The following is an 11,114-nucleotide window of genomic DNA, read 5'->3' as shown; positions in this document are numbered from 1 at the left end:
GCGTTTTCGAATAAAAGTCCCCATCCTGGTGGCTTCACTGTAATAAAGACACGATTCCAGGATTACGATTTTGGTCTGTATACAGCCTTTATCTGTATTTTCTATATTTGCTCCTTAACACTTGTGCCATACGAGCGTTAACTACCAGTGTGCTGTATACATATATATTTATTTATCTATTTATAATTTTCAGATATTTGGAGGATATTTGATTTTGCTATAGCCTACAATTATTGCTGTTACAAATTGATCCAATGGTTCGTTCAACTTGGGAAATCAAACATCTATCTTGAAGAATTAGTTACTTTTATTGGATGAACGTCATCCTCATTTTTTTCTAACTTGGTGTAAGTATTAACTGCAACATGGTGATTTTATAAGTAATCTTACATTCAGGTACTTGGAATACTTTAATTTAATATTTTACAATTTAATATTTAATATTTAATACTTTTTTAATATTTAATAAATAAATAATTATTTAGTTTTTAATATTTGGTACCTAATACTCGACATTACAGATAGCACAGGCTTCCTGTAAAATTTGTTTCATTGGAACGATTTTCTACAAAGAACAAAAATTTCTATAAACACGGTAGACAATAAATCAAGAGAATAATTCTCTTATGGGAGTATGTAGTGACAGTGGAGAGAAACATGAAAGCTATTAATCATGTCTCGATGACTCTGTGTCACAACAGACGAAGTCACTGCATTATACATGATTATCGTTTTAAATGGGATTAGATGGGGATTTATGGAATTTACTGACATATGCTATCCTCTAATAACATATTATACTATACTACTAGTGCCGATAAATGTCTATACACTGTTATAAAGTATCCAAATAAAACTATGAAATAAAATAGAGAAATATTAGTTCATTTTACATCATAGTAAAATAATATTTTCCTGTTTTATTTAATATTTTTATTTATTTCTTCTTTTAAATATCTGAGCGGTAGATGCTAACAGATAGACATCAAATCAATCGACATAAGTTACTACTAGGGGAACGTTCTTCTTTATATATGCTAACGATCCTGTTTATTTTGCAGAGGTTCACTGCACTTGTCGAAAGGGTAATCCGTACCTGCTGTCGTCTGAAAGACAAGGGTATAGATAGGGTTCAGCATTGTTAATGAAATTAATGTACCATGAAATCGTTGAATGGGTGATCCGAGTTTATTACCTATGACGACTTTTGTTCACGCACTAGAAGAATTACTACTATTGTTAATTTCAACGTATAGAAACTTCACCTATGATGTTTTAAAAAGGAAATAATCGTATAGTTATTCATTTTATTGGATCCCCGAGACATACGATACTCACTTGAAAATTGCATTAATTGAATGCAGGTATTTTTTAAATGATTACTACGATAGCTAATAGTAATTAATTATATTCAGATACTTAATAATAATTATACTTTTATATACATTTCTAGGTGTTATATAGACGATGTAACAAAATAATAATTAAACTGTGTTTATACAAGTTGATATTTTTATAACACGATTAGAAAAGTGGAACCTATTATGCTATTTTGTATATTTTATATACTTTTATATGTAATATGCATTCTGTACATTTCTGTACCTTTAAATTTCCCATGAACGCATCCATAATCTACTAATTATGACATCTAAAAATAATAATAATATGTCTAAAAATTCTTATAAGCGAGATTCAAACGTATTATTGTAAATCCACTGGTCCCGTTATGGCTTCAACCAAAGAAGACTACCGCTATCATCGAATCAAAGAGGCAACGTCAGTCACCAGAGGCCTGGATGAATATTTTCTTGCTCGAGAACAAATCCAAAAGTTGTGGAATTAATTTAGCCGCGAGACCATCCTCCATGCACGACGATCCTCCACGTCAAAGTGTCGTCGTTATCAACGTCCTGCTCACTTCTCAGCTGACATATCGTAAATCGTGGATCGACGTGTTGCCGCAAAAAAATCGTTCCAGTGCAAGAGAGATCGTAGCTGTTTTCTCCTGCAATCTCCAGGAAAATGAACGCCATAAATAAGCACGGTCGGCCAATAATTCCGTCGCGATCGAGCAACAAGAGTTTTTCATCGGTGCAGGCAGAACGGGGTGGCGGACGCAGCTAGCGATAGGACCGACTCTGTTCGTTCTTTGTTCGATTTTATTACATTTTTTTTAGCTACTAGTCAACTAATAGTATTAGTAAATTGACAAATTACAAATTATACATTATACAAGAATATGTAGGATTATTATTATATATAGCAGTCCTATATATAATCCTGTAACTTGACTTGTACAATTTCATGAATAATGATAGTATAATTCTGCAAACGAGGAATAAAGTTAATGAAATGATCTTCCTATCCTAGCTCGATGCTATTTTCTACTTACATCGAGTAATTGTAATTGTAATTGTCACTCAAAAAAGTGTATAATCTTAGTACAAGTTAATGTAAACACCAGTACTAGGCCTGGTCCATTTCGAATCTAAAAGAACCTGTAATAATTCCTCACAATAAGCTCCGTTTGCAAATCTGTAACAATTTTCCTTTACGATTAATATTCTTTAAATACTTACAATATATATATTGTAAGTATTATATTATTAGTATTATATTATAAGTTATATTATACTTATATTATATACCTTATATAACATAATATAAATATATATAACATTATATAATAACAATATATAATATAATACAAATATTATATAACATAATATAAATATATATAATATAATAACTTATATTATACTTATATTATAAGTATTATATTATATTATATATATATAAAGACCATTATTATCTAATACTATATCATATAACAACATACTATAATATATAATGTTATTATATAATATTAACATCAATAGAGTAATCGTTGATAGAACAATCAAACCATTGGGTCAGCCGGAAAGTTCATTGCGATTTCTAAGGAATTTGGTCGACATGAAAGATTATATCGAAAAGTTTCTCGCCGAAAGACCTGAGAGGTTCTGGAAGGATGAAATTTTCAAGTTGCGTGAAAAGTGGAGGGAGGTTGTGGAACAAAATAGCATCAGAGTAATTCAATGAACGTATATCGAATCGAAATGTAAATCACTCGATATTAAATCGAATGGTTAAAGGAACGATCGTGTAATCTTAATTGAATTTAATTACTAAAATCAAGAGACGTATGTAACTACTATCTTATCTTATATAAATACTATCCGATTACATGGTCCTTTTATAAAGCGACGTAATACTTTCATTTCATAAAATATAGCAAGGTGGAGGAAGGAGTAAAAAGTAAAAAGTAAAAGCTCAACACGCGGACGTGTTGATCCCATCGCTAGTGGCAAGGGTAAAAGCACGATTGTAGGGGAGGTGGAGGAGACGATGTCGATGGTAGGAGGATAGTACGACGCGTTTTGTAATCAAATCTAAAATTCCCAACGCGGAGGAACCCGATGAAAGAGTAACCAACGAACACAATCGAATCGGGCTACGAGCTTGTCACTCGACTTCGAATAAGCGACCACTGTCCTACGCTCTCTACGTGTAGTTATCTGCACACCTTTAGCCTTCCTCCCGCTATGGCTCAACCTCAGATTTCCCTAGGGGTTGGAGAAAGACAAAAAAAAAAAGAAAGAAAGAAAGAACTATCGCACCCCTTTTACCCTTCAAATGAGTTAAAACAACGTGCAAACGCCTAAACTTTGGAATTATCAGAAAAATTGATTTTCCTAATTATAAGAAGAATTATATTTCTTTTAAATTGACTGGACATTTGTTTCGTTCGATTTCTACTTTTTTGTATTTCTGATTGTTTGCACGCTATACGAAAGATTCATAGGAATTGACACGTTTGTGTAACTGGCATAGGTATACGGATAATAAGATCCGCTGTCACTCATTTCTTTTAACTTAAATCACGATTTCCTATTAGGATCGTAAAATTAACAAGGAGGTTAACGTCTAGTAACTATATGTACGTACCTATATGTACTGTGTATATATATGTCGGAGATGAAAGAACGCCGGAGCTCCTCCTTGGATTCGCGGGAATACCGCAACTCTGTAACTTGGATTAAACGAATGCCGCTCCGATTGTTCGAGATTTATGATCATGAGCTTGGGCTCGAGGCGACAATCAGTCGCCGAACGTAGCCGCGGTCAAAGGGATGAACGTTTTATCTAACAAAGGCACAGAGTAACTCTATACCTCTCCTTAAAAGAAATAGTCGTAGCGATACGTGGCAGTAAATACTTCAATAGTTTCTATCCCGCGGCCCGCCACACGCAGATTTTGTCCTTCGGGTAAGATGATCGCCGGGTGTCGGCATGCCTTTGTGGCGTATGTTTAGCTAACGTAAGGACCCGCTATAGATCTTAAGATTTAGTCAAGCGAAGTCCGTCAAATAGACTTTGTTGCAACTACGGGAAGATAGGAGAAACCTATCGTCCACGAGCGTTGCCCCCCGTCAACAACCTCCCCTCAAGGGCGGCCAGCATCTCTTTCAAAACGCCGATATGGAGATCGACCAATTAGCAACAGCGCTAATTTCCCTCTCCTTTGGAAAGAAAGCTTTCTTTGACGAATCCGAGGATCTCATATCCTTAGACCCACCCAATATAGTTTTCCTCGACGACATCGTCGAGACGGAGATTCATTCTTTCGTACGATCTCATCGACGAATGATAGTGCCACCTTACAACCAGCGAATACATCACATCTAGTTAATAAAGAGTTAGACTTGAACTGTGCGAGAACATACGTTTACCATCCCGTGACCGCGGATTCGTTTCGAACCTAAGGTCATCATCACTAGTGCGTAATCTTGTTAATAAGCCCGTGCTAATAAACTCTCCATTGTATCACGGCAATGGCTAATTCCAACGAAAATTCATTAAACGCCCATCCCCATAATCCTGACTTTAATCCGACATATATATATACACATATGCGAACATACATATTACATGTACGCATTGATTTTAACTCTAACGTATAAATTATTTTCGCCACTGTGAAAGTTAAGGTTTGGAAAGAATTATAACTCAAGCGATCTCAAGATGGCGGTAATAAAAAAAGAAAGAAGAGGAGTCTGGTAATAGTCATCTTGATAACTTCTTCAAGGACGTCGAAATTGCGTTGCATACCAACGCATGTATTTCCTAATTATTATATCTTAGACGCAGGCCCAAGCACGACCTAGACTCTAGTTTCAGGCTTGGTTTACGACGAATTAGATATTGTTTCGGTTAATGCTTCCCTCTATTGAATAGAACTTGTAAATATATATTTCATAAGTTAAAGGAAACGTAGAAAGAAACTTTAGAATCAAATTTGAAAAATGCAAGCATGAAACTTCGCAAACTAATCCTCTTCATTAGCTTCATTTGTTAATGACAATTTGTTCGATTTGTAGGCAATGAAACACTATCACCACGTAGCTATGAAAAATTGAACTAATCGCTATTGGTATCTTTGTCACAAACTATTGCTCCCCTTGTTTAACGCTAGACATATGTCTTCGTCGTACACTATCGCCCCTCTTTGATTACGGATAAGTATGCTGCCATCTATCTATACATACTCTAAATTGCAGTTTCTTTGATCTTAGATAGATAACAGCACATGTCTCATCCAAAGACAAAAATCGCATTCCTTGCCCTGAAACGAATATCGGACGAGCCATGTACTGCAATTTAGAGTACGTACAGATAGATGACAGCATATGACTTGTCCGTAGACGAAGAGGGGTGATAGTGTGCGAAAAAGACAAAAGTATTAAAGAAAGAGAGCAATAGCGTGTTAGGAAAATAGCAATAGCTATTCCACTTTTCACCGCTGCATTTTGATAGTGTTTCACTATTCGCAAATTGAACAAATTTTCATTAGTAAAAAACACTAATTAAAAGGATTAATTTGCGAACTTTAATGATTGCGTATTTTGAATTAGTTCCTTAGCTTTCTTTTTACATTCCTTTTAACGTACGAAATGTGTGTATGAAGATTTACAAATTTTAGTTAATCGGCGGAAACACTTATAACCAATTATGTATGACTAATGCCAGGAAAAATTGTTATACAAATTATTCTAATTGCATATTATATTAATCTCGAATTATTCCTTAGGTTCTAGGTTTTTGCTTTAAGCTCTTAAATGTTAAAAAAACTTCGCTTATGAGCTGAGAGATTTAGATCTTTAATCTTCGCTATCTGCTAATTGAACATTATTAAAAATTACTTACATGATTTACAAAAGTAATTATTTTATATATGTCGTAACTCGTTTCTATTACAACTACTAATGAAACTATATGTCGATATTCGTTTATTCCAGAACAAAGTTAAACGAGTGTATTGGAAGTGTAGAATGAAGAAGAAAGCTTCTAATATTACACTCATGTGCGATGTGTGTAATACGTAACATTTCAAAGGAATGCATGCTTTTAAAAAACAGTAATTTAAAAACTATTTTTTTCTTTAATATGCATCAGGATGCAACATACAAAATAAGTACTAAATGAAGAATATAATGATAATGCTGAACATACTGATATTAATACATAGTTTCCATTATAAACCTTATAAATAAATACTATAATTTATGAATTTAGTATAGAACATTTAATTGTTTCTCTAATCAAATGGTAATATAACTTAAATACGGAATTTACAAAATATCTAATAAAGAATTTTTTGTTCTTTAATATTTAAACATTACAGGTTCATACAATTTTTATATTTTAAAGTAATAACTTTAGGTATTCAATATAATTTTCTGTATATAAATCTTATTTTAGTAAAGACCACTTGAGTTGTTCTTTCGCAGATTGTAAAACCTAGAACAAAAACAAAATATTTAATGACACAAATGAAAATCCTATGAAAGATTGTTGATAATTCTGCATTTCAGAATCACAAAAACTTACAATCAGAGACTATGCGAAGAATGTTGAATGATGCATGAACACAAGATAAAAAAATCGAAAATGTTTCTATGTGGTAAATGGTCATAAACTTTGTTATGCCATTAAATCAATTAAATATTTTATACTTAATATTAAATATTACCTGTGCGACTGTTTGTTCCCCAAGTGGGATATCATCTGTTCTTAATGCCACCCTTTGAACCACACTCGAGGCATCAGCATCAAGAATAATTCTGAAAAGTTTCAAATTTTTATTTCTCTTTTTATTAATGTTAGCATATTGTTTAAACACTTTTATTTACCCTCCATCACAAATTTCGTCCATTGCTAACATGACTATGTCTAAGCTATCTAAAACAGCTTTTCTTTCAACATTTTTTCTTAAAATTTGACTCACTGAATCATATAAACAATTTAATACACTCATTAAGATCAGCTAAAATAAAATTCAAGAATTAAAATATAACAATATCTTCTATTACTAATATAACTGAATGTTTAGGGTTTGCGCATACCTCATTTTCATGAGAACTTCCCATAACATAAAAGAATAAATCTACGTTACTTCTATAAACACATGTTAAACCATCCAGCATTATAATTTCTGCATTTGCTCTGTGCGTTTTGTTGAAAAGATTTTTTTCAAATGTTTTCTGTTCTTTCGATGTAGGAAATATATTTTTGTCATAATATTTAGCTAATATTCTGTTGCCATCATTGTCCAGAATGGCCATACCCTTGACGGTATAAAGTGTTGGTTCCTATAAATATACAATATATATATGTGTAAAAATATCTTGCTAAATCATTACTTATTAAAAAATCTTTCTCATGTATGCACCCATATAGGACTCAAGTACAATTTCGTTTAATAATTACACATGTTACGCAGTGTTACGCTGAATTGAAAGAGGTTAGAAAACACTCTCATTTAGTCATCTTTAATAAATGGGGACAGATACGGAAAGCAAACTTAAAATCAGTAGAAATCATACGCGTTGCTGAAATTCGCGATCCTGGTCACTCCGAAGCATTGGAGAGAGGTTATGCTGTACAACTTTCGATGATCCAGCACGATTCATGATTACGATTGCACGAGACGATACTTATATCAAGAATATATTAACAAGAAGTGCACTTTGCTACCAAATCTATATAAAAAAATGTAGAATACTCATTAATAAACCTACCGCTAGCTGACCATCCATGTTTACGTCAAGCTTGACGTGTCACTGCCTACACTACTACTACCACTACGTAAATCGTGCTGTTTTCCAGCCAATTAATTCAATCGTCGAATAGGTTAAACTAATTGTAAAATTTTTCATTTCTAAAGAAGTATCCTTACTACATGTTGCAACTCTTTAATTTTAGTTCCTATACTTACATCGCATTTGCCTATAATATGGTTGCAAACTAATAAAGGAATTGGTTGTAAATAACTTAATAGATATAAAAAAAAATTTCATTTATATGAAAATCAAAAATAACCAAAATTAATATACAGAAACCAATTAAATTGCACATATATGCAAATTCATTATTTATAACTTTACATAATTTTATAAAATGATTATGTTACAAAAATATATGATATATCTTCATTATATATATTATAATTTATTATTATGTATAGATATTTTCAAATATTATACATTAAGATTTAAATATTTAGTCGAAATACTATTTAAATTTTAGCTACTTCCTTCTTTTTTATCACATTTGAATATTTCCTGAAAAATTCAGGTCCATCCCATTTTCCGCTGTAAATTATAATAATTTATGAAGGTCTGTACTTTTTTCATGCAGAAATCGCAAACTTATTCCTAATTTACAACAAATTTACCGAATCATTAAGGTCCAATATAAAAGCGGGAATACGTAGGCTTTTAGTATAAACGTGAAATAATATTCTCGACCTTGATTTACAGGGAATGTTTCCAATGGTTGCAAATTATAATCAAATTCTGCCAAAATACACTTGTTATAACCAGTAACTAAAGGGCAGGATGAATAACCATTGTAGGCCATAATCATTGGTTTACCAGCCAAATCATCCATAATGTTTTTATACAATACTTTTCCCTGAGCAGCTGTGAAAAGAAAAATCTGAAATAAACTATAGTTCAACAATTATTAAAGAATGATACAGTACCTATTGCTGCCATAGTTTTAGAATTTGGTGCGCTAATACAATCTCCGATTCCGTATATGTTCGAGTACTTTGTGTGACGTAGAGTTTTAGGATCAACTGACAAAAATCCTACTTCGTTTGTTAATGAAGGATGTTTTTTCAAAACATCAGGTGGGCCCATTGGTGGACATACATGAAGTAATGAATACTAAACGGAAAGATATTGTAAATTGTAATTATATATTACACACATATATAAGCTCACTTTATATAAAAAATAAAGGTATACTTTTTCAACAAACGTTTCATTTGATCCATCTAATTTTTGAAATACAGCTTCTTCTGTAGCTGGATCTATTTTTATCAGATTAGTTTGAACATTTACAGTAATATTCCTTCTTTTGCAAACATCCCAAAGAGCATCAGCATATTTTTTAACTCCAAATATAACTGGCAAAGCAGTGTTATACACAACCTTTACATTATCGCGTACTTTTTGCTTTGGAAAAAAAATAAATATGAACATATGCACACTGAGATTTAAAAGATATTATAATTATTTACATTTCGAAAATACTCTTCTGCAATATATGCAATCTTTTGAGGTGCTCCAGGACACTTAACAGGACTGTTTGGAAAAGTAAATATTGCAGTACCACCCTTGGTTCTTGTAATTTTTGGGAACACATTTATAACAGTCTCAGGTCCATAAATCGAGCAAACACCTGACATATTATCTTTAAGACTTTCTATTAAACCTGGTATCTATATATATAAAACAAAAAATTAACTTTTTTATTTATTAATTAAAAGGTATAAAATATTTTGTCCAACCTCACTTTTTCCCAATGTAATTGCAAACCCATTGCAATGATCATGATTTCATATTGAACAATATCTCCATTGCTCATAGTCACTTGATTATGTGATGGTTCAAAACTCATTACATTTTCTTGAAACCACTTTGCATTCTTTGGTAGAGTATCTTTCATTAACTTTTTTGAATGTTCAAAAGATCTTATGCCACCGCCGATCAAGGTAAACATTGGTTGATAATAATGTATCTAGAAAATATTACTCTGTGTTATTTATATACCATAAAATACTTTATTTAATTATAAAAATATTCAATATTTTTATTATTGAAATAAAAATTTGACAAAATATGTTTTACTTCATTTGGTTCTATTATAACAACTTGGTTTTTAAATGTATCAGCGAATTTTGCAGCCATGCTGCAACCTCCAGTACCACCACCCACTACTAATACTTTACACCTAAAGCATTTTTTATTAACATTAATATTGATATGGTTGTGAGATTTTTAACATATCTAAGCTAGATCCTGCTTTTATAAATAACAATACTTACGAATGATGAATATCTCTATATCCATTCTTGATTAATATTTGTCTTTTCAATTTCCAAATATTTAAACAAGACATAGTATGACGTAGGCTCCTAATATGACTCATTTCTAAAATCAACAGAGATGGTTTGATTAAATTATGAAAACATTTATAAAATGAATATACTTAACTATGAAATAGATGTAAACTTGTAAATAAATCACTGTATCATCTTAATTAATTGATCAGATTAATAATGCAGTTAATAATACAAAAGACTTTTATAGTAAATCATAAAGAATGATCATAATCTCTATTACGTTGAAGAACGTAAAAGATATATTTTTGAATATTGAGGCAACATACCTGTATCTTTATAACAGAAATGTCAATTAAAGGTAATGTATTCTTGTTGAAATTTGTAGAGTAACTGTAGTTTGAATTATATATACTTTTTCAACCTTTTCAATTTTTTTTATAAATGAATAATACACAGATAAAATCTACTTTTTAAAGTCAGAGAATTATAGAGTGAAAGTACATAGCAGTAATCAGACTGATACTGATATTGCATTGATACGACATCGATACTTATTAATACCACTGTACGAGTTTTAATCGCATATCGAATTGTATCGAAATGTCAGAAATCGATCTCTTCGTATCGATATGGATCTCGTACTAAAAAGAATCGATTT

The 11,114-nt window shown here is 31.6% G+C and overlaps 2 protein-coding genes and 1 long non-coding RNA gene across 5 annotated transcripts; 1 reads left to right on the top strand and 2 right to left on the bottom strand.

Moving 5' to 3' along the window:
- Nucleotides 1-4,954: 4,954 nt before the first annotated feature.
- Nucleotides 4,955-6,640, top strand: LOC126923501 (uncharacterized). The gene is made up of 3 exons (XR_007713201.1): nt 4,955-5,285; nt 6,134-6,262; nt 6,342-6,640. It is a non-coding gene; the product is annotated as an uncharacterized LOC126923501 (long non-coding RNA).
- A 46-nt stretch (nt 6,641-6,686) lies between these two features.
- LOC126923499 (coatomer subunit zeta-1) lies at nt 6,687-8,277 on the bottom strand. Of its 3 annotated transcripts, none has more exons than XM_050737004.1 (5): nt 8,124-8,277; nt 7,449-7,694; nt 7,236-7,369; nt 7,076-7,166; nt 6,687-6,843 (listed from the first exon to the last, which is right to left on the bottom strand). In XM_050737004.1, exons 1-5 carry the CDS (start codon nt 8,139-8,141, stop codon nt 6,796-6,798), a joined length of 537 nt encoding a protein of 178 aa, XP_050592961.1. In that variant the 5' UTR covers nt 8,142-8,277; the 3' UTR covers nt 6,687-6,795. The 3 variants fall into 3 exon arrangements, with proteins under 3 accessions (XP_050592961.1, XP_050592960.1, XP_050592962.1); XM_050737003.1 differs by lacking the exon at nt 8,124-8,277 and adding an exon at nt 7,929-8,107; XM_050737005.1 differs by lacking the exon at nt 8,124-8,277 and adding an exon at nt 7,813-7,940.
- Nucleotides 8,278-8,533: 256 nt separating this feature from the next.
- LOC126923495 (sulfide:quinone oxidoreductase, mitochondrial) lies at nt 8,534-11,022 on the bottom strand. Its single transcript, XM_050736995.1, has 9 exons — nt 10,783-11,022; nt 10,439-10,544; nt 10,242-10,344; nt 9,907-10,131; nt 9,632-9,832; nt 9,357-9,566; nt 9,089-9,275; nt 8,780-9,026; nt 8,534-8,696 (listed from the first exon to the last, which is right to left on the bottom strand). The coding sequence occupies exons 2-9, from the start codon at nt 10,540-10,542 to the stop codon at nt 8,621-8,623; spliced, it is 1,353 nt and encodes a 450-aa protein (XP_050592952.1). The 5' UTR covers nt 10,543-10,544; nt 10,783-11,022; the 3' UTR covers nt 8,534-8,620.
- Between the last annotated feature and the right edge of the window lie 92 nt (nt 11,023-11,114).

Source organism: Bombus affinis, chromosome 13, assembly GCF_024516045.1.
Source record: "Bombus affinis isolate iyBomAffi1 chromosome 13, iyBomAffi1.2, whole genome shotgun sequence".
Taxonomy (NCBI): Eukaryota; Metazoa; Arthropoda; class Insecta; order Hymenoptera; family Apidae; genus Bombus; species Bombus affinis.
Note: the sequence above shows the minus strand (reverse complement) of the source record. Positions and strands in the feature narration are given on the sequence as shown.

Excerpts from the sequence above, each read along its gene's own strand:
- LOC126923499 (XM_050737003.1), bottom strand. The coding sequence starts at position 8,015 with ATGAATCGTGCTGGATCATCGAAAGTTGTACAGCATAACCTCTCTCCA. Across the intron at positions 7,695-7,928 it reads ATCGCGAATTTCAGCAACGC|GAACCAACACTTTATACCGT; the intron begins GTATGATTTCTA and ends GTATATTTATAG. Across the intron at positions 6,844-7,075 it reads GGGAACAAACAGTCGCACAG|GTTTTACAATCTGCGAAAGA; the intron begins GTAATATTTAAT and ends TTTTTGTTCTAG.
- LOC126923495 (XM_050736995.1), bottom strand. The coding sequence starts at position 10,542 with ATGAGTCATATTAGGAGCCTACGTCATACTATGTCTTGTTTAAATATT. Across the intron at positions 9,833-9,906 it reads TGCAATTACATTGGGAAAAA|ATACCAGGTTTAATAGAAAG; the intron begins GTGAGGTTGGAC and ends TTATATATATAG. Across the intron at positions 9,276-9,356 it reads ATGAAACGTTTGTTGAAAAA|TATTCATTACTTCATGTATG; the intron begins GTATACCTTTAT and ends CTTTCCGTTTAG.